At 34.9% G+C, this 20,332-nt stretch overlaps 1 protein-coding gene across 2 annotated transcripts in view; it reads left to right on the plus strand.

The window, feature by feature from the left end:
• The window catches only part of NUP37 (nucleoporin 37), a 41,524-nt gene that overhangs the window by 4,705 nt on the left and 16,487 nt on the right, over positions 1–20,332 (plus strand). For both annotated transcript variants that reach the window (XM_079935992.1, XM_079935993.1), the window contains exons 3-5: positions 5,640–5,764; positions 7,663–7,735; positions 9,895–9,989. In XM_079935992.1, the coding sequence (XP_079792118.1) occupies positions 5,640–5,764; positions 7,663–7,735; positions 9,895–9,989 (293 nt within the window). The remainder of the gene's footprint in view (positions 1–5,639; positions 5,765–7,662; positions 7,736–9,894; positions 9,990–20,332) is intronic.

Genomic DNA, 20,332 nt, shown 5'->3' on the forward strand with positions numbered 1-20,332 from the left:
GAATATAAAGTCTTAAAATGATAGACTGCTAGAGCTAGAAGGGAGAGTTATGACTTACAGTTTTTAGTCACCTGGCTGTTCACCATGAATCAGTGCGATGATTAAACTGCCAGAGGAAGTTAATTCAGTGCTGTCCAACAGAAACACAGTGTGAGCCACAAATATAAATTTAAATGTAGTAACCACATTTTGAAATGTAAAAAGTAGATGAAATTAATTTTATTAATATATTTTTTACCCAGCATATCCAAAATATTTTATGTGGAACAATGTAAAAATTACTAATGAGATACTTCTATATTCCTTTTATACTACATCTTTGAAATCTGGTGTGGATTTTGCACTTTATAAAGTGTACATGTCTCAGCTTGAACTAACCACATTTCAAGTGCTTAATAGCCCCATGTGACTGTGGCTGCCATACTGGACAGAACAACTCCATATCCTCCTCTGTAAATTGACAGTAATATTTAGTGTTTACTTCAGTACTTAGCAGTGTATTATGATTCAAAGGAGATAATGTATGTGAAGACAAATTTCAGAGTGGTGTTAAAAAGTTTAAAACTGTCATGTGAAAGAGGGATTAGACTCAGAATGGTAACTGTTTTTTATGTTATTTGTCAGCTCTATTGAGTGGAGTTGTTGCTTATAATGCTTTAAGACTGATGCTGAAACTGCTTCTTTGAGTGTGTTCGCCTAGGGGAGATCAGCTGTGGCCAGATATTTGCCGTCACTGAATTAGACTACCTCATTGATGGTTCCAGAGAGCAGAATTTGGAGCAATGAATAGAATTTACATGGAAACAGGTTTTCATTTAATGTTAAAGAGAACTCTTCGAATAATTAGAACTACCACCCAAATTGAATAAGCTCCCCCCCAAAATAGCTAGTTCCCTCTCATTTGAAAATGTTTAGAGAAGGTTTGTGCAAACTTTTTTAAAATGGTCTACTAGAGGTTTAAGCATTAGATGAAAGAAGTAGACGAGGTAAATTTTACAGTCTCATCCAACTAAAATTCTGCATCTGGCCTTAGATGGGTGTAGCGGTGGGGCCTGCCAATTTCAAGCCCTTAGAGTAGCCCTTTCACCAGCCTGGCGTTGCCCCAACCTCAAATACACTGGAGACTTGTGTGAGGATTTGTATTATAGCAAGTTTTCCAAGGTATCTTAATTTCCTGCCTATACAATACTGCCTACACCCCAGACTAAACCCAAAATAGCATTAATCTCTGCCTATACCGCACACACACCCTGGCCTTTTAGTTGGCTCAATGGCAGACATTGCTGCCAGGAAAAAAAGGTTTCACTGGTAGTACATAAAACTCAGGCTGTACAGTCCCTGGGATTTCTTTATCCCCACGACCACCCGATAACTTCATATATACCTTCGATAACAAATTACAGGACCTAATTATCAATACTGTTGTTACAGTAGCAAAATAATGTGTGTTTTGATGGTAAAAACTTCATTTTTAGAAGATTGATTTGTCAAGTGTGGAAAAATATATGTAACCCAAACTATGAAGTCAGATATGATTAGGCTCCTAACCTTACTTTTAAATTACTTAGTGATTGCTGCCTTGGGATGTCTGGCTGTTAGCTATACAGTTATTATACAGACGAATTATGAAGTAATAAAATTTGACAGTTTTTCTTTCCTTAATAAATGCATTTCTGTTTCCTTTTTTCATTTATGGAAAAATTTTTTCTGTTAAGCTCACCTGGAATTTAAAGTAATTTTCAAGGGGTATCTGAATCACATAGAGAAAGATATATGTAATATATTTGTGAGATGACTGCTGGGATTGCAAAGGCTATCCTGGAAAAATCAACACATCCACTAGGATTCAATTAAAGTACACATTATAAAACTTTGGATTTAGATTCAGGATGAATGGAATTCTTAGAACAGTCCTTCACATAATTTCTATCTGTATAGACATATGTATTCAATTAAGTATCAAGTTTCACCTGCTCTGGATTTTTTCCCTAATCCTATTTTATAATCTTAGAAACTTTTATGAAGAATAATTGTAGTCAACACAAAAGATTCCTTGGGCAAATTTGTCATGAAAAATTGTGCTTTTGTCTCAAGACCCATTTAGGGTTTTGATTTAAATAACAAAACAATGATTATTTTTAAAATTGCTATATTTTAAGCTTAGAATAATAATAATAGATCCCTGTATACCTACTACCTAGCTTAAGAAAGGGAACATTAGCAATTCCTTTGAAGCCCCCTGGGTTTTCTTTCCTTACCACCTTTTCTTCTCAGCCCGAACAGGTAACCATGTCTGAAATTTTGTTTTTCTTCAGTTACCATGTGTAGGTATTGCAAATCAGCATATTGTTTTTCAGGTTTTAAACTTTATATCAGTGAAATTATTCTGTATTATGTTCTTCTACTGTTTGTTATTGACAGTATGTTTGTTAGATTCCTCTATGTCAAAATTCATATATCTTCATTGTAGTATGGTGTTTTGTAATATGAACATACCACAATTAATCTTTTCCTCTATCGCATAGTATTTTACTATTGAAAACATTGCCAATATGCATATTCTTGTGTCTTCTGTTTGAGTTTTGTTACCCCCTCCTTTCATCTTTTTTCTCCCTGATAGTTGGGAAGTTTTACGTGTTGTTTCTCTTCTTTTAATGGTTACCATAGATATTTTAATATGCAACCTTAATTAGTGTTAAAATTAATATCTTTAACTTCTTCATGAACAAAGCAAGGACTTTTGACACTTGAACTGTCACCCCTAACGACTTATTGTTATATTTTAGTTCTCTATCATTTTTCTTTTCATTTTACCCCACAAATTCAGTATTGTTTATGTGACTAGTATTTGTTTAGATTTACCTGCATGTTTGCCTTTGATTTTTTTACTCACTGTTCCTTACATCTCAGGCCTGCCTTCTGGGGTCATTTTTCTTCACCTAAAAGCACATCCTTTACTACAAGAAAAAGTTTAAACTTTTTCTGTGAAGGGCCAGGTAGTAACTATTTTAAACTTTGCCAGGCCATTTAAGGTGTCTGTTGCAAATTATTCTTTGTTCTTTACAACTCTTTAAAAATATAAAAATGATTCTCAGCTTGTGGGCCATACCAAACCAGACCATAGACCAGATTTGGCCCCTTAGCCATAGTTTGTCAGCCTCTGCTTTTGGAGATGCTTTAGTGAGACTTCACTGATACCAACTCTTGGTTTTGGTTTTTATGAAAATATCTTTAAAACAGCTTCATTCTTGAGAAACAGTTTTGTTGTGGCTACAGTTCAACCGTTTTTCCTCTCATTTTGAAGATATTCCACTGTCTGCCTGCATTTGTTTCTGCTAAGAAGTCAATGGTTGTTCTAATTATTCCTCTTTTATAGGAAACCTGTCTTTTCTTTCTGGCTGCTATTTCTAAGATACCTCTCTCACTCTGTTCCCTTCTCTCTCCCTCCCACCCTCCCTCCCTCCCCCTCTCCCTCTCCCCCTCACATATATGCACACACCTATATATACACACACATATGTATATATCATGAGAGTTTGTGTATTCTGAAGTTTTACTATGTTGTGTCTAACTGCAGATTTTTTTTAAGCTGCCTAGGATTTATTATTCTTTCTAAATAAACATATTGGTACCTTTGATCAAGTATGATGAATCTTTTGCCATTATCTCTTCAAATATTGACTCTTCCCCCATTCCCTCTACTCGTTTCTTCTACAACCCTAATAAGATCTATGGTAGAACTTCTCACTGAATTCCTCTTAACATTTTTTTTTGTCTTCTCTTAGCTGCATTCTGAATAATTTTTTCAAATCTGCCTTCTAGCTCCTCTAAGCATTGATTTTTTTTTTCTCATTATGGTATTTTTATCTAGACGTTTTTATTTAGCTCCTTTTAAAATCTGTCTGGTCATTTTGGGTAATCTCTTGTTGCTTACTCATATTTTTTGATTACCTCCTCTAGATCCTTAAAAATACATCTTTTTTGTATCTAATTTATTTATTTATTTATTTATTTATGGCTGTGTCAGGTCTTAGTTGCGGCACTCGGGATCTTTCGTTGCAGCGTGGGGCCTCTTCGTTGCAGTGTGTGGGCTTCTCTCTACTTGTGGTGCACGGGCTCAGTAGTTGCGGCACACACAGGCTCTCTAATTGTGGCACTTGGGCTCCAGAGCGTGTAGGCTCAGTCGTTGTGGCGCGCAGGCTTAGTTGTCTCATGGCATATGGGGTATTAGTTCCCCAGCCAGGGATTGAACCCGTGTCCCCTGCGTTGGAGGCGGATTCTTAAACCACTGGACTAGCAGGGAAGTCCCTGTATCTAATTTTTTAATCTGATGTCTCCAGGTTGATTCTTCTGTTTGTGTTTGTGGTACTTTGTTTTCATATGTAGTAGTACGTGCAGGTAAGATCATATTTGATTAAACTGTATCTGTCAGAACTTTATGAGACCTGTGTAGAGGAAGTTCACCCAAAGAGAATTTGCCTTTGTCAAGCGCTTGGGGCCACTGTCAACATATGGACATTTTTAAATAAATTGTCATTTTTCTGGAGCACATAGTTAATGTGAATTCCAGCCCCAAACTCATGTTAGGGCCAGCCAGTGGTCGAGATTTCTCACAAGTGACTTTTTCTCTTTCTTGGTCTTCACCCATGGTACGTATTTTGCCTGGCACTTTTGGTTTTGGGGGTTTTCATCCCCTACTTCCCCTTTAAAGGTCCTGGATCTATGCAGAGGTCTCTGATCTGCATCCCTCTTTGTTCAGGCACTAAGTTTTGTCTTCCATCCCCTACAAACTGAAGCTGTTAGTTATTGGATGTGGGCAGATATCCTTAAGATAGCTTTATGCCTTGGTGCTCAGTTGCTTCTCTGGATTTGGATTTTTGCATTATTTTTGTATCAGAAAGCCTTTCTGGTTATTGTCCATATTGCCAGACAGAAATGACTTTTTAAAATCCATTTTTTTCCTCATCTTGTCATGAAAATAAACTGAAATCATTTTAGTAGTACTAAGCCAAGGAGATAAGCTGACTTTATTAAACATCTTACCCAGAATCAAATATCCAGAAGACTAATCAGTTCATTAATTGCATATTCACTGTTCATAGAGTGTAATAGTATATAGTATGGATGAATAGTTTGTAACATCCCACACATGTATCATGCCATGTATAATACTATGTGAAAATTATTGATACGCATTATAATGACTTTGAAGCATCATACGGCACAAAGTGTCTTGTACGTAATATGTTCAGTATATATTTTTTATATTATCACTTGATAATCCATGCCTGGTAATTCATTTACCTAGAATATTCTGTTTCTTAGAGCATTCCATTTTCATTGTGCTTGCTGTGAAATGTATTTACTATTAAGAATAAATTGTCTCCTAAGTAAGATAAAGTATAACAAGTATATTGTTTGTTCTTAGTTACCATAGAGAGTTATTTTGTGAGGCTTAGACAGCTTCAGATATTTTTGTTGTTGTTCAGTAAACCAGTTACATCTTAATATCTGATCTGCTTTTGAACTTCTCAAAAGAATATTCATGGCCCCCTGATAAATTCTTCATTATAATGAAATACACAGTTTTATATTGTTTGTTCTCATAACTTATTAAAACATTTACTGTGTATGCTTAGGAAGAAGAAGCAGACATTGAAGGAATTCAGTATAAAACACTACGAACATTTCACCATGGAGTCAGGGTTGATGGCATAGCTTGGAGCCCAGAGACTAGACTTGATTCATTGCCTCCAGTAATCAAGTAAGTTTAACATTGTCAAGGAAAGGCAAAAGATTAGAAAATTTCAGCTCTGGTTATAAATACTTTACAACAGCATAGTCCCAGTTGTGGGGAGAAGAGCTACAGTTGACACCTGAACAACGCAGCAGGGGGTGGTTATAACCTGAGTATAATTTATAAACAGCACTCCCTCTCCGAGGTTCCTCCACATCTGAGGATTCAACCAACCACAGACTGTGTAGCACTGTAGTATTTACTATCGAAAAATATCCACATATAAGTAGACCTGTGGAGTTCAAACTCACGTTGTTCAAGGGTCAATTTGTACTTTATTTCCCTACAACTTTTAATTTCACCTCCAAGAAAGCCTTGGACAAGAGAAGGCATTTCCCTGCTGGCTTTGATCTATTTCATCCAATGGCTCTTAACTAATCATTGAAAAGGCATGGTATCATGGACATATACACACTAACAAACGTACTAAGGTAGATAGCTAGAGGGAAACAGCCGCATGGCACGGGGATATTGGCTCGGTGCTCTGTGACAGCCTGGAGGGGTGGGATAGGGAGGGTGGGAGGGAGGGAGACGCAAGAGGGAAGAGATATGGGAACTTATGTATATGTATAACTGATTCACTTTGTTATAAAGCAGAAACTAACACACCATTGTAAAGTAATTATACCCCAATAAAGATGTTAATAAAAAAAAAAAAAAAAAAAAAAAAAAAAAAAAAAGAGGGGGAGTAACAGGGGAACGCTGCACTCTCTGCTCATTATTTTCTGTAAATCTAAAACTGTTCTAAAAAATAAAGTTTATCAATAAAAAAATCCACAAACACTAAAAAAAAAAAAAAAAAAAAAAAAGAAAAGGCATGGTAGCAGAGATCTACCAACATATCCAGGTCTATAGATTAGGAGCCTTCTATAATTTATTTAAACTTTATTTAAATTAAATAAACATAGGGGACTTCCAATGCAGTCCGGTGGTTAAGACTCCGCGTTTCCACTGCAGCGGGCACGGGTTTGATCCCCGGTCAGAGAACTAAGATCCCGTACACCACGCGGCTTGGCCAAAAAAATAAATAAATAAAATTAGTTAATTAATTAATTAAACTAAATGTATTAGTTGAGAAAAAATGGTTAACTTTAATGCAGTCAGAACTTGAGAAATTTAGATCCATATGATACCCATTTATCTGAAGACAATTGGAAATAAACTTTGTTTTCCAATATATAAATATAACTTCTATTTCTTCCTCAGCCATAATCTGACATGCTGAGAATCTAAAAATTTTAGGATTGAAGGCAAACTAGTTTAAAAATAGTTGTTTATTGGTTAGATTTTGTTTTTTAATGTAACATACATTGGTGTACTTCTAAACAGTACCTTAAATGTTACGGTCAGTGTGAATAATACTCCAGCTTTTAATAGATAGAAGTATATCAGCTTTTATAGGTATAAAAAGTTTATCATCTTCTGTCTAATTTATTGAATTTAATATATCTTAAAGTAAGAAGGCTTATGGATAACTGAAGAAGGCAAAGACTAAGATGTATAACTATTTTTAATATCTAAAATTATTAAGTATAATATCTAATATTGACCTAGCTAAATAAAGATGCCCATCCTTTTCTGCCTTTAAGAAAAAGTTAAATGTTAAATTCATGTGGTGATTTATAATAAAATTCTGCATGTTTCTTATTGAAGAGACAAATCCAATATACTAATTTTTGTCTGTTTTCCAAAGATATTTAAATGCCAACTTTGAGAAATAGTTGTAATAACACTTTTTACAACAGAGCCACAGCATCCCCTTTCTGCCCAAACAAAAACATGATTATGAGTTATGAAAACAGCTTTGGTGGGGAGAACTTTCACTTAGGCTAAAAATGGGTTTGTTTTCATTTTCTTACTTCCAGATTTTGCACTTCTGCTGCTGATAAGAAAATTAGATTATTTACTTCAGACCTTCAAGATAAAAATGAATACAAGGTATGTTGACAAGTATAATTTGTAAATCTTTATTTTAAAACACATTTATTATTTTTGCTTTTTTGATTGGATTTATCCCAATTTAAAATGACTTTATGGTTACCTTTATGTAGTTTAGAATCTCATTTACTCTATTTTAGGCTGCAGTAAGTAACTAGGATCATAGTAAGGACTGCAGATTATAAATCTGATATCACTTATTAAAATATTAGGTAGACACAGCAAATGAGGGAGAATTAGAAATTCAGTATAATAGACATGAACACACATAGAGTAAGAGTTGAACTTAAGGGAACAAACACAGTACAGCATAGTGAGAGGCAGGACTACAAAGTGGCTAAAAGCACAGACACAGGAGCCAGGCCACCTGGCTTTGAAGCCCAGCTCTACCACTTTAGTAATAGTGTGACTTTGGTCAAATTCCCAATCTCTTTGTGCTCATTTCCTTACTTATAAAATGGGTATGATCATAGCTTCTGCCTCATAAGTCAGACAAAGACAAATACTATGTGATCTCACTTATAGGAGGAATTTTTTTTAAAGCTGAATTCATAGAAACTGAATAGAATGGTGGTTGTCAGGGCCTGGGGAGTGTGGGAAATGGGGAGATGATGATTGAAGGGTACAGACTTCCAGTTATAAGTGGAATAAGTTCTGGGGATCTACTGTACATCATGATGAGTATAGTAAACAATACTGTATTATATACTTGAAAGTGGCTAAGAGAGTAGATCTTAAATGTTCTCACCACAAAACAAAAATGGTAATTTTATGAGGTGATAGAGGTATTAACTAACCCTATTGTGGGAGTCATTTCACTAATCCTATTATGGTAATCATTTCACAATATATATGTATATCAAATCATCATGTGTATACCTTAGACTTACACAGTGTTATATGTCTTAATAAAGTGGGGGGGGGATTCATTAAATAAATACCTCTCAGTTTGGACTGAAACTGAATCATGTTTTTTATAAGAACAGTATTGCCTTCTTGACTTTCTAGTAAATCAAAACTATGAATAATGTTATAAAACAAAGATAAACTATAAACCTTTCCAATCATTTAGAAAACAGTAAAAGTTATGCTCTAAACTATATACAATGGGCTATATACAACTTTACCATAATACAGTGCAATGTATATATTAATTTAAAGCTGTATCAGTGACTGTACAAATGGCACATAAAACTTTGACTCATCAAAAGTCAATAGTTACTAACAATTATTGTTAGTTATAATAGACATTAAATATTTAATGTTAATTTGATTTGGCTTGTAGACTGTGACATAAGCTCTGAAGAATGATTTGGAGGACCTGGGTTTGTTAAACTTACACAGGAATGTTTGAATCAAATCCTTTTTTTTCCTAATTACATATTTCCAAATAGTAAATAGTACCAAATAGAACCACTTTATTAATCTTACAACTGAGATCAAATTCAAGTGTTTGGAAGGAAAATAGGAAGCAAGAACAATATCCATTAAAATATTTAAATATCTGATATCTGACAGACCTGTTCAGAATTTCAGTTGTAAAGATTTAGACTGATTGGACCTGCCTGCTTGCATAGTCCTCTACCTTATAACTTCCCATTTATTTCTTCTGTGGCCAGAAGAGAATTGCTGGGTTGTTGTGATAATGGGCTTATAATACTAGCTGTCTCCAGTGCTGGCAGTCACATTGAGCAAGTGAATGAAGACAGTAGAAGGTGAAGTCCATGCTATGTATTTATTAGGGAGCAGCCAGTGTACAGAGCAGCAGGTATAAGGTAAAAAATCGAAGGGGACTCTATTTCAGAGCCCCTAGAAAGTTCTTCTAAATTTAACTTTTATTTAACCTTTATGTAATAAGTGAGAAATGAGGTGATATGAGGACAGGTACAGTTTAAAAAAAAAAAGTCTCTGTTTTTGTAAGAAATGCATACTAGAAAAGAAAGATCAAGCTAATAACAGTGTGTTGAATGATCAGCTTCTTTCCAAGATAAACCTTCTAGAAAGGTGGGTGTATAAATCATGTTTTAAAAATAGCAGATTGCTTAAGAAATATTTATAGAAAAGAGAAGCATGCAGTGAAAGCAATGAAGTAAAAATATTAGGTAGGAATATTGTAGGTTATTTTCCTGTGTTCTTACTAACTTTTCCCCTTACGTCAGGTTTTAGAGGGCCATACAGATTTCATTAATGGTTTGGTATTTGATCCCAAAGAAGGCCAAGAAATTGCAAGTGTGAGTGATGATCATACCTGCAGGTATGTTGCTTATATAAGTTACAGCCAAATTTTTGAATTTTCATCTTATTTTAATGAGAATTACACTTCAAAAATTAGAGAAAATGTAAACTTCTATATATATTCCACAAAATGTTATAAAAGAAGCATACTTTATTTAAAATGTAAGTATGACACCAACATGAGTTTCAAAACCAGTGAGTTGAGTTCTCATCCCATTTACTTGAAACTTCCCTTGCTGATTCATGGGTGCCCCGCTGCCTCTTATTTTAGATTTGCACATTTATGAAATCTAAATATATATTAGATCAAACAGTGGACACAATCAATAGGATAATAAAAGGCATTTGCTATATTGTGAAGTTATTTCATAGATCCTATCTGATAAGTTAGTGTTTAATAATGAACTGAGAATCTCATTTGCTAGAGCAAGACTTGCTGGAAATTTAGTGTTTTGACAAATTCAAAAGTCTCTGTATAAAGTTTTTCTGTAGATACAATACATTACAATATCACATTCTTCCACCTCACCCCCTAGTTTGGAACAGATGAGGTGGTCATAACGTTTTAATAGTGCCTAAAGCTGGAGAATATCACAAGTAAAGAACGAGATGAAGAGCAAGAGTAGGAGGTGGAAATAAGCTGAAGAGTCAGGAGTGAAGCAGTCATTAGAGGAGTGCCAATTGCTTCATTTGCTTTGACAGTACTGTGAGCAAAAAGAACCACCAAAAAAAAAAAAAAAAACGCTGCTCTGCTATTTTGCATAGCTTTAATGTTTGATAAAGGTATGACAAAATCGTTAGTATTGGTAAATACTTGTATACATATAAAGCTACTAAATATGTGTCCTTTCACATCGGAAGTAAAGCCACTAGCTTCTTTTTAAATTTTAATCTTCTCAATAGCTCATCTTTTTAAAGTTATAGAGTCATAGGCCATTATTTTTTATAAAATTTTCATGTCAAGGACATGGAAGATTTACATGACATTAAGATTGTAGGGTCCCAAGTGTTAAAAAAAGCTGTTTGTATAGAGACGGAAAAGTAAGTGGGGCCATTTTTAATGTAAAACTTAAATTAGATCACTAGTAAGAAATAATGACGTTTTAATTCTCTAACACATGGAGCATCCTAATCACAAGCATTTGGAATAATGAAACCTGAGAAGGGGGAAAATGAGTGTCTTTGCAAGCGAAGGAATAGCCTCTGAATAGTGAACAACAGCCAGAGATACCTGGGATTACATTCAGAGATCCATGATTATTTTCTTGTAGGAGACTTTGGGATTTTCATAGAATAGTAAAATTGTCCTAAAATATAGGGGACTGACAGAGGGTGGCCAACTTTTTGTCAAGTCAGAAGAATTTTTTTAAAGTTCTGCCTTCTATTATTACCATCACTTTATTTAAAAAAGAACATTATTACTCTAAAAAGGAGAAAGAACTTAACTTCAAAGTAAGTCCTTTAATTTAAATAAATCTAACTTTTTGAAATTTACTATGTTGCTCCTAATTGTCTTACTTTGCTGGGCTGTGGTTAATGATGTTATTGTTCAGTGAATACTTACTCTCCCTTCCCCGCTCCTGTGGAAGGAGGTTTTCCCACTTTGTTGGGCTTAGCCATGTGACTTGTTTAAGCCAGTGTAATGTTAGCAGGTGTGACTCAAGCAGACACTTGAAATGTTTTACATGGTTTGTCCTGACCAACTGTCCTCTGTCTTCTCCTATAATATAAGCATGTCCTAGATAGCTACTGGCCCCAGAATACAAAGCACATTAAGCAGATATGGAACCGTCTGGCATGAAATAGAACTTCCCACAGACCCATGAGCAGGAAATGTATGCTTATTTTTCTAAGTCTCTGAGATTTGGGAGGTTGGTAACATCATTGTAGCAATAGCTGGAGAGCTAACTTTAGAATTTATCAGCTTAATTTGCCAACCAGAAGGGCATTTCTGATTGGCTTTTAAAGTCAAATTTCTTGGGCTGAAAGCTAAACAATATAGATAAGATTTTTAACAGAAACAGAAGATATAAGTAAATCAAGTTTAGGGAAGAGTAGTAACATACACTCTCAAAGTAACAAAGGAAAGAAGGATTTTGAGGGGACAAACTACAACAGAAAAATGTTTCAGTACAACTGTCTTCATTAACTCAAAGTACAGAATTGCCAAGTTACAAATAAAGACACCAGCCAAATGGCAGCTGTGCAATTTGGGCAGATGAAATAGCCATTTACATCCCAGGAATCATTCCTGTCACTGTACTAAAGTAATGCCTACCATAGTCTGGGTCTCTGTGTTGTTGGTAAAGATACCTTAGTGATATCCTTGTCCAATCATACTCAAAGCCTATGTCATCTCGGGAGTAGTATTATATGCTGGTGATTCCATGCTTTAAAATGACATGCTAAATAGAATAACTAGACTGAAGTTCAGTAGAGAAGTAGAGGATTTTAACAACATTTTAAACCAACTAAACATATACAAAACACTCCACACACTCCCAACATCAGCAGAATACACATTCTTCTCAAGTGTACCTGGAACACTCTTTAGAATAAACCATATGTTAGTCCTCAAAATAAATCTATATAATTTTTTTAAAGATTGAAATCATACAAAGTATCTTCTTTGATCACAGTGGAATGAACTAGAAATCATTAACAGAAGGAAAATAGAACATCTACAGATACATGGAAATTAAATAACACACTGTCATTAATTAGCCAGTGGGTCAAGAAGGAAATCACAAGGGAAATTAGAAAATACCTTGAGATGAGTGAAAATGAAAACACAACATACAGAATTTATGGGATGCAGTAAAAGCAGTGCTCAGAGGGAAATTTATAGCTGTGAGCACCTACATTAAAAAGAAGAAAGAGCTCAAATCAGTAACCTAAATTGACACCTTAAGAAGCTAAAAAAAAAAAAGAATAAAGACACCTAAAGCTAGCAGAAGTAAGGAAATAATAAAGATTAGAGCAGAGATGAACAACATAGGGAATGGAGAACAATAGAATCAATGACACCAAAAGATGTTTCTTTGAAAAGATATAACAAAACTAACATATATAGCTAAAACATATTATAGCTAAAATTAATTAGCTAGACAGACGAAGAGAGAACACTACAAATGGTAAAATCAGAAAAAGTGGGGACGTTACTACCAACCTTACAGAAATGAAAAGGATTATAAGAGAATACTATGAATAGTTATACACCAACAAATTAAATAACCTAGGTGACATGGACAAATTCCTGGAAACACAAAACTGCAGAACTCAAGGAAAAAATAGAAAACCTGAATAAACTTATAACAAATAAAGAAATTGAATCAGTAATCAAAAATTTCCCAACAAAGAAAGGCCAGGACAGGATTCTTCACTGGTAAATTCTACCAAACATTTAAAGAAGAATTAACCACCAGTCTCTCAAATGCTTCCAGAAAGTAGAATAGGAAGAAACACTTTCTAACTCATTCTGTAAGGCCAGCATTATCCTGGTACCAAAACCAGACAAAGACATCCCAAAAAAAGAAAACTGCACACCAATATTCCTTATAAATAGGGATGCAGAATCCTCAACAACATCCAGCTAAAACTAGAAAACTCTGAGGAGGAAACCAGCAAATCTTTATGACCTTGGATCTGGCAATGGTTTCCTAAATATGACACCAAAAACACATTTATTAAAAATAAATACATAAATTGGACTTCATCAAAATTTAAAACTCTTGGACACCAGAGGACCCTATCAAGAGAGTGAAAAGACATCCCATTGAATGGGAGAAAATACTTGCAAATTATATACCTGATAAGGGTCTTATACAAGATATATAAGGAACTCTTATAATTCAACAATATAGAGACAAACAACCCAATGAAAAAAGGGCAAAGGACATGAGTAGACAATTCTCTAGAGAAGATACACAAGTAGCCGACAAGCACGTGAAAAGATGCTGAATGTCATTAGGGAAATGCAAATCAAAAACAAAACGAAATACCACTAACACTCACTAAAATAACTATAAACAAAAAGTCAGAAAAAAAACAAGTGTTGAAGAATGTGAAGAAACTGAAACCCTCATTGTTTTCTGGCAGGAATGTAAAATGGTGCAGCCGGCATGGAATAGAGTTTGGCAGTTCCTCAAAAAGCTAAACATGTGACCCAGCATTTCCAATCCTAGGTATATACCCAAAAGAATAAAAACAGGTGTTCATTCAAACAAAAACTTGTAAAGGAATGTTCCTAGCAGCACTGTTTACAGTAGCCAAAAGGTTGAAGCAACCCAGATATCCATCAGTAAATGAATGGACAAACAAAATGTGGTGTATCCATACACTGAAATAGTATTCAGCTATAAAAAAGAATGAAGTACAGATACATGCTACACCATGGGTGAAACTTGAAAACACTATGCTAAGTAAAAGAAGCCAGACATAAGATATTCTATGATTCCATTATATAAAATCTCCAGAAGAAGCAAATCCATAGAAACAAAACAGATTGGTAATTGCCAGGAAGTTGGAGGACAAGAACTTAGGAGTGACTGCTTAATGGGTACAGTGTTTCCTTTTGGAATAATGAAAATGTTCTAGAACTAAATAGTGGTGGTGGTTGCAGAACATTGTGAATGTGCCAAGTGTCCCTTTACACTTTAAAATGATTAAAATGGGGAATAAAATAAATGAATAAAATTTTTTAAATACTAAGCTTTATTATGTCATCCTACAATATGGAGCAGTGCTACAATATGGATTCTTAAACATTTTGAACTATAAAGAGCTGAAGAAATGTTTCTCTGACTCTGCCAACTCAAAAAAAATTATTTTAAATGCATTGTTGATCTGTGCATATTTTCTGATGTTTGACTCTGGCATTTTCAAGGAGACACAGTATTATAATCAGCTAAGAGATTTGTGGCTTTAGGGACACCGTTTCAAAACAATCTGTCCCCTCAGCAGGTTTATAAAGCTTATGTATTTTGTTGAAATTTTCCAAATTCTGAATCAGAATGAAGATAGTCTCACTTGTACTAGTGTGTCAGTCTATCCATTAAAAAGTTATCACTTGTTTATCTCTTGATATAGAGAATGAATGTATAGAGAATAAATTAATATAGAGACTGGTTCATTCAGTCAGCAAATATCAAGTGTCTACTGTGTGCCAGGTACTGTGCTGGGTACTTGGTAATCACTGATACATTTTTAAACCTGTGAATAATCATTTCAGAACCATTTTAATCTTCTCTAAGACTGACAAAAGTATTTTATTTTCTATAAATGAATTACAGTATTAATAAGTAAATATTACTGAATATTTTATGGAGTGCTTTACTGCATACTAACCAGCACTAAGTGCCTTACCTATGTAAATTTATTTAATTTTTACAGCAACTCCAAGATAGGTACAATTTTTACCCTCATTTTACAAGATGGGAAGGCAGGGCATAGAGAGGCTAATCATTTGTGGAAAGGGACATAGCTATTAAGGAGAGGAACTCAAATATCAAGCAGTGTGGCTCTAGTACCTGCACTCTTAATTCACTCACTCTTCTGCCTGAGTGGCAATTTTTTGTTTTTGTTTTTTCTTTGACTGTGTTGTCTTCCTTGCTGCGCAGGGGCTTTCTCTAGTTGCAGCAAGCAGGGTCTACTCTTCGTTGCAGCGCATGGGCTTCTCATTGCAGTGGCTTCTCTTGTGGTGGAACACAGGCTCTAGGCACGCAGGTTGGTGGTTGCAGAGCATGCTGGCTCAGTAGTTGTGGCTCGCGGGCTGTAGAGCACTGGCTCAGTAGTTGTGGCTCACGGGCCCTAGAGCGCAGGCTCAGTAGTTGTGGCGCACGGGCTTAGTTGCTCCACAGCATGTGGGATCTTCCCGGATCAGCGCTCAAACCCGTGTCCCCTGCATTGGCAGGCAGATTCTTAACTACTACACCACCAGGGAAGCTCCTGAGTGGCAATTTTCAAATTCACCCTGAGAAGGTGGTATTTGTATTTAATAATATTTTAGATGTTTATTACTTCTCTGTATTCTCTAATATGACTTCATTTTTATCTAAGATTCCATCTAGTTTTAGTATTCTATAATCCCTGCAAGTTTATAAGAAAATTGAGTTCTCATTTAACTCAGTGGTTCTTTATCAGTCCCAATACCCCCTTTTTAAACAAACATTTTCTAATGTCTACTATATAATCTTAAATGAAACTCATGGAAAATATAACCTATCAAAATATATAATTGTAAAAAATTTTATTTTAATTGTACTACATTTCTGTTAAATACAAATAATAATATTTTAAATAAAATAGTATTTTAACTATACTACACATTTCTATAAAAAACAGATTGTTATAGAATAACAGCGCAGTGTATATGCTCAGATACGACTGCATAAGAAAGCTGCCAAGTTACACAGTTCCAGGGATATGGCTTGCAGAGTACGATGTAAATAGTGCCATCTGGAGTTTTGCAGTGTCATAGCCTTGGGCAAAACTAGTTATTAGAATAAAAACTCAAGTCAGTAGTAATTTTTAAAATTTTATAATGGGAAGTAAAAGAGTATGGAAATAATGCTAATCAAAACAGAAATAACATGACAAGACAAATTATAGGATATCACATTGAAAAAATAAGGAAGGATAACATTCTTGCAAATCAGCCAGTTTTTATATGGGTAGTATCAAAATAATTCACTGTTATGTCAGGGAATGGAGTACTAACAAAATTGCAAAAAACATAACTCCTATCTTGAAATGCCCCCACCTTTTGAGGTATTTCTAAATTTTACTGTGATATTCAAAAGTCATGTAGAATGTCTGTCATCCCTGGTTACCTTTCACTAAATGCTTGTAGCACCCCAATCATTAGGACAACCAAAAATTCCCCTAGGTGTTAGAATCCCCCCTGTTGAGAATCGTTGATTTAGATAATAAGTGACCAGGCCCTATTCTAAGTGTTTTATATGAATTAATTCATTTAATCCTCAAAAACCTTATTTGGTAGATTCTCTTATTCAAGAAGTTTTAGTCTTTTTATATTATTGAAAAAGCAGGTGTTCCTATTACCTGTATGTTCTGATCAAAATCAAACATTATGTCGGGTTTAATAAAATTGATAGAATTATACTTAGTGTCATATCTACAGATGTATTATCTTCTGTTTGTGAAGAATTTATAATTTTTTGAAAGATACCTTTGCTAAAACATTCTAGTACCAGTTCCTGAAATGAAGATGTCATGTTCCTTCATATGTCATTAGCCCAGTTTTCATATGAGGAGCAAGAGTAAGGAGAAATGGAGTTTTGTAGAGGATGAGGAAAATTATCCTAGAGTGGACTGCTCTGGCCTTTTCACTAATAAGGTATTTTGCAAGGCCAGCCATGCTTTACTACCTTAGAGTCATCTCAGCACAAGAAGAGAGCCCTTGTGTTAGGTATTCAGTGAGTAAGTGGGTGAAGGAATGAATACAATTCTGTATCTGTCACCACATCTTTATTAAAAAGATGCCATTACCAAAGCATCTGACAGGAGATGTGTTTAAGAAAAGAAATTCCCAAGTAAATCATAGGATTGCTAGGCATTCGGCCTCATGTGCTACACCATTTCTTTCTTCTTTTTTTTTTTAATTTATTTATTTAATTTTGGCTGTGTTGGGTCTTTGTTGCTGTGCATGGGCTTTCTCTAGTTGCGGCGAGGGGAGGCTACTCTTCGTTGCGGTGCAGGGGCTTCTCATTGCGGTGGCTTCTCTTACTACACAGCATGGGCTCTAAGCGCGTGAGCTTCAGTAGTTGTGGCACACGGGCTCAGTAGTTGTGGCACACGGGCTTAGTAGTTGTGGCACGCGGGCTTAGTTGCTCTGCGGCATGTGGGATCTTCCCCACCCAGGATTTGAACCCGTGTCCCCTGCATTGGCAGGCAGATTCTTAACCACTGCACCACCAGGGAAGTCCCTACACCATTTCTTTTATGGTCCCTCATCAAGTCCACCATATACAGGTATGCCATATATACACATATATATGCACAGGAAAATACAAATACTAGTACTTCAAATTATGACCCAGCATCATCCAAAGAAGGTTAAAATTATTACAATATTTGAGAGGTAAATAATTGCATATTTAGAAAAATTTATTATCCCCTTCTTCCAAAAGAAGGTAAAAATGGTGTTTAAGTATTTAATGGGTTAAGCTTATTATTTTAAAAACTCACTAATACAGAACATCTCATTCCCTGTCAGTGCCAAATAACAGATGTTCTTGTATATTAAAAACAGTACCGTTCTGTAAGAACAAGTCAGACCAACAAGTATTTATTAAACACGTTTAGCATAGCCAACATTTAGTACTTTGGGGGATACAGAAGAAATAGAAGACCCAGTACTCACTGTAACTTCAAAGGATGTCAGAACTAAATCCATGTCCTCCTCCTCCTCCCCAATAATCTTTTAAAATATTAGATAAAATTTATGGTGAAGGAAAATTGGCTTTGAGAAACCAAGGAATTCTTAGTTTAAGACTAAAATAATAGAGGCATGTAATGTGCCATTCAATTTGTCTGTGAAACTTGGGATATTAGTAGTTGCCATGTTCTAGCTGCCATCATTTTTAACAAGAATGGGAGAAAGGGTGGGAAATAAATAATGATCTTTTTTTTTAGAAACATAACCAAATTACTGGATAAGGGAATACTAAACTACATATGATATTCACTGTCAGTAGTGTCATTTTTTGAAAATTATTACAAGAGAAAAAGAATGCTTATCAAATATCTTATATATATCCCATGGTAGCTGAATTGTTTCCATATCACTTCTGCTCATGTATATTTGAATCTTCAAGATCCATAGTTAAGGCAGACTGTTCTCCCCCAATCCCACCCCAGGTGAGATCACAAAGTAAGTGATCTTTTCAAAAATAGTCCCTGGTGGCGCAGTGGTTAAGAATCCACCTGCCAATGCGGGAGACACAGGTTCAATCCCTGGTTCAGGAAGATCCCACATGCTGCGGATTAACTAAGCCCGTGTGCCACAACTACTGAACCCACGTGCCTAGAGCCCGTGCTCCGCAACAAGAGAAGCCACTGCAATGAGAAGCCCGCGCACTGCAGCGAAGACCCAACGCAGCCAGAAAATAAATTAAAAAAAACTTTTTTTTAATAAATAAAAATAGTCCTTTAATAAAAAAAAATAGTGTGGGAAACAGAAAGAAAGAGACTGAGAGACTTCTGAAGGTAAGCCAATGAAGCATTCCTTGGGAGATCAATCTCCATTTAGGAGCAGTTAAACTATGCCTGAATAATTACAGGTACAAAGTGAAATCAGAATGTGTATTATTCATTACAATGTTATGGTTAAATAATTCCAGAAATAAAGTTTTCTGCTTGTCTTCTAAAATGCCCTCAAGTTTTTTATAGCATTTTGAATCAAGATCAATCATTGCATAGTTCTAATAAGAGCTTTAAGAGTGAAATAAAAGAGACAATTTGTGTTGAGTTTACCTCTAGTGAATGAAACATAAGAATTCAATGTCTTTATAGGAAGCATCCAGAAATTCTAGTAAAACCTTTTGATCACATTTGCAGATCTTTAATTCAAGGCAATGAAATAGTGTGTTAATGAAAGATTATAATAGAGTAAAAGTTATAAAATGATGAAAGAATTTTCTGAAATTTTATATGATCGTGAACTGGTAATACCACTCTCTAGTATTTAACTCTCTGTTCTCTCATGTGCTCTCGTAGATGAAATATAAAACCAGTACTTCAAAGTGTATTACCATATCAGTGATCGCAGTAACTTAAGCTTGCTTTATGTAGCCATTGTGTGGTTGTAATAAGTGAATTGTATAAATGAGAATCATATCCATGAACATTTTTCAGGTTTATTTTGAAAGTCCATTTATGTAACTGTTAAAGAGTACCTTCCCTCCTATAGCATATAGTCAAATTTCAGTTGCCAAGTATATCAAAATTTTTCTTGGAAATAATGAAAGGCTAATATTTCCTGGGTAGTATGACTGGTGTTTGTGTTAAGGTTTATGCTAGTTAAAGGAAAAGTCCTTTTATTCTGAATTCCTTGAAGATGAAATAACTAAATACGATCTGTTTTGAAAACTACCATATGGTATTTCTTTGCAGTTGAGAGTTTAATTTTGAAGTTTTTTTTTAATCTTTATTGGAGTATAATTGCTTTACAATGGTGTGTTAGTTTCTGCTGTATAACAAAGTGAATCAGCTATACATAAACATATATCCCCATATCTCCTCCCTCTTGCATCTCCCTCCCACCCTCCCTATCCCACCCCTCTACGTGGACACAAAGCACTGAACTGATCTCCCAGTGCTATGTGGCTGCTTCCCACTAGC

The sequence above is a fragment of the Stenella coeruleoalba genome (assembly GCF_951394435.1).
Source record: "Stenella coeruleoalba genome assembly, chromosome: 11".
Classification (NCBI taxonomy): Eukaryota; Metazoa; Chordata; class Mammalia; order Artiodactyla; family Delphinidae; genus Stenella; species Stenella coeruleoalba.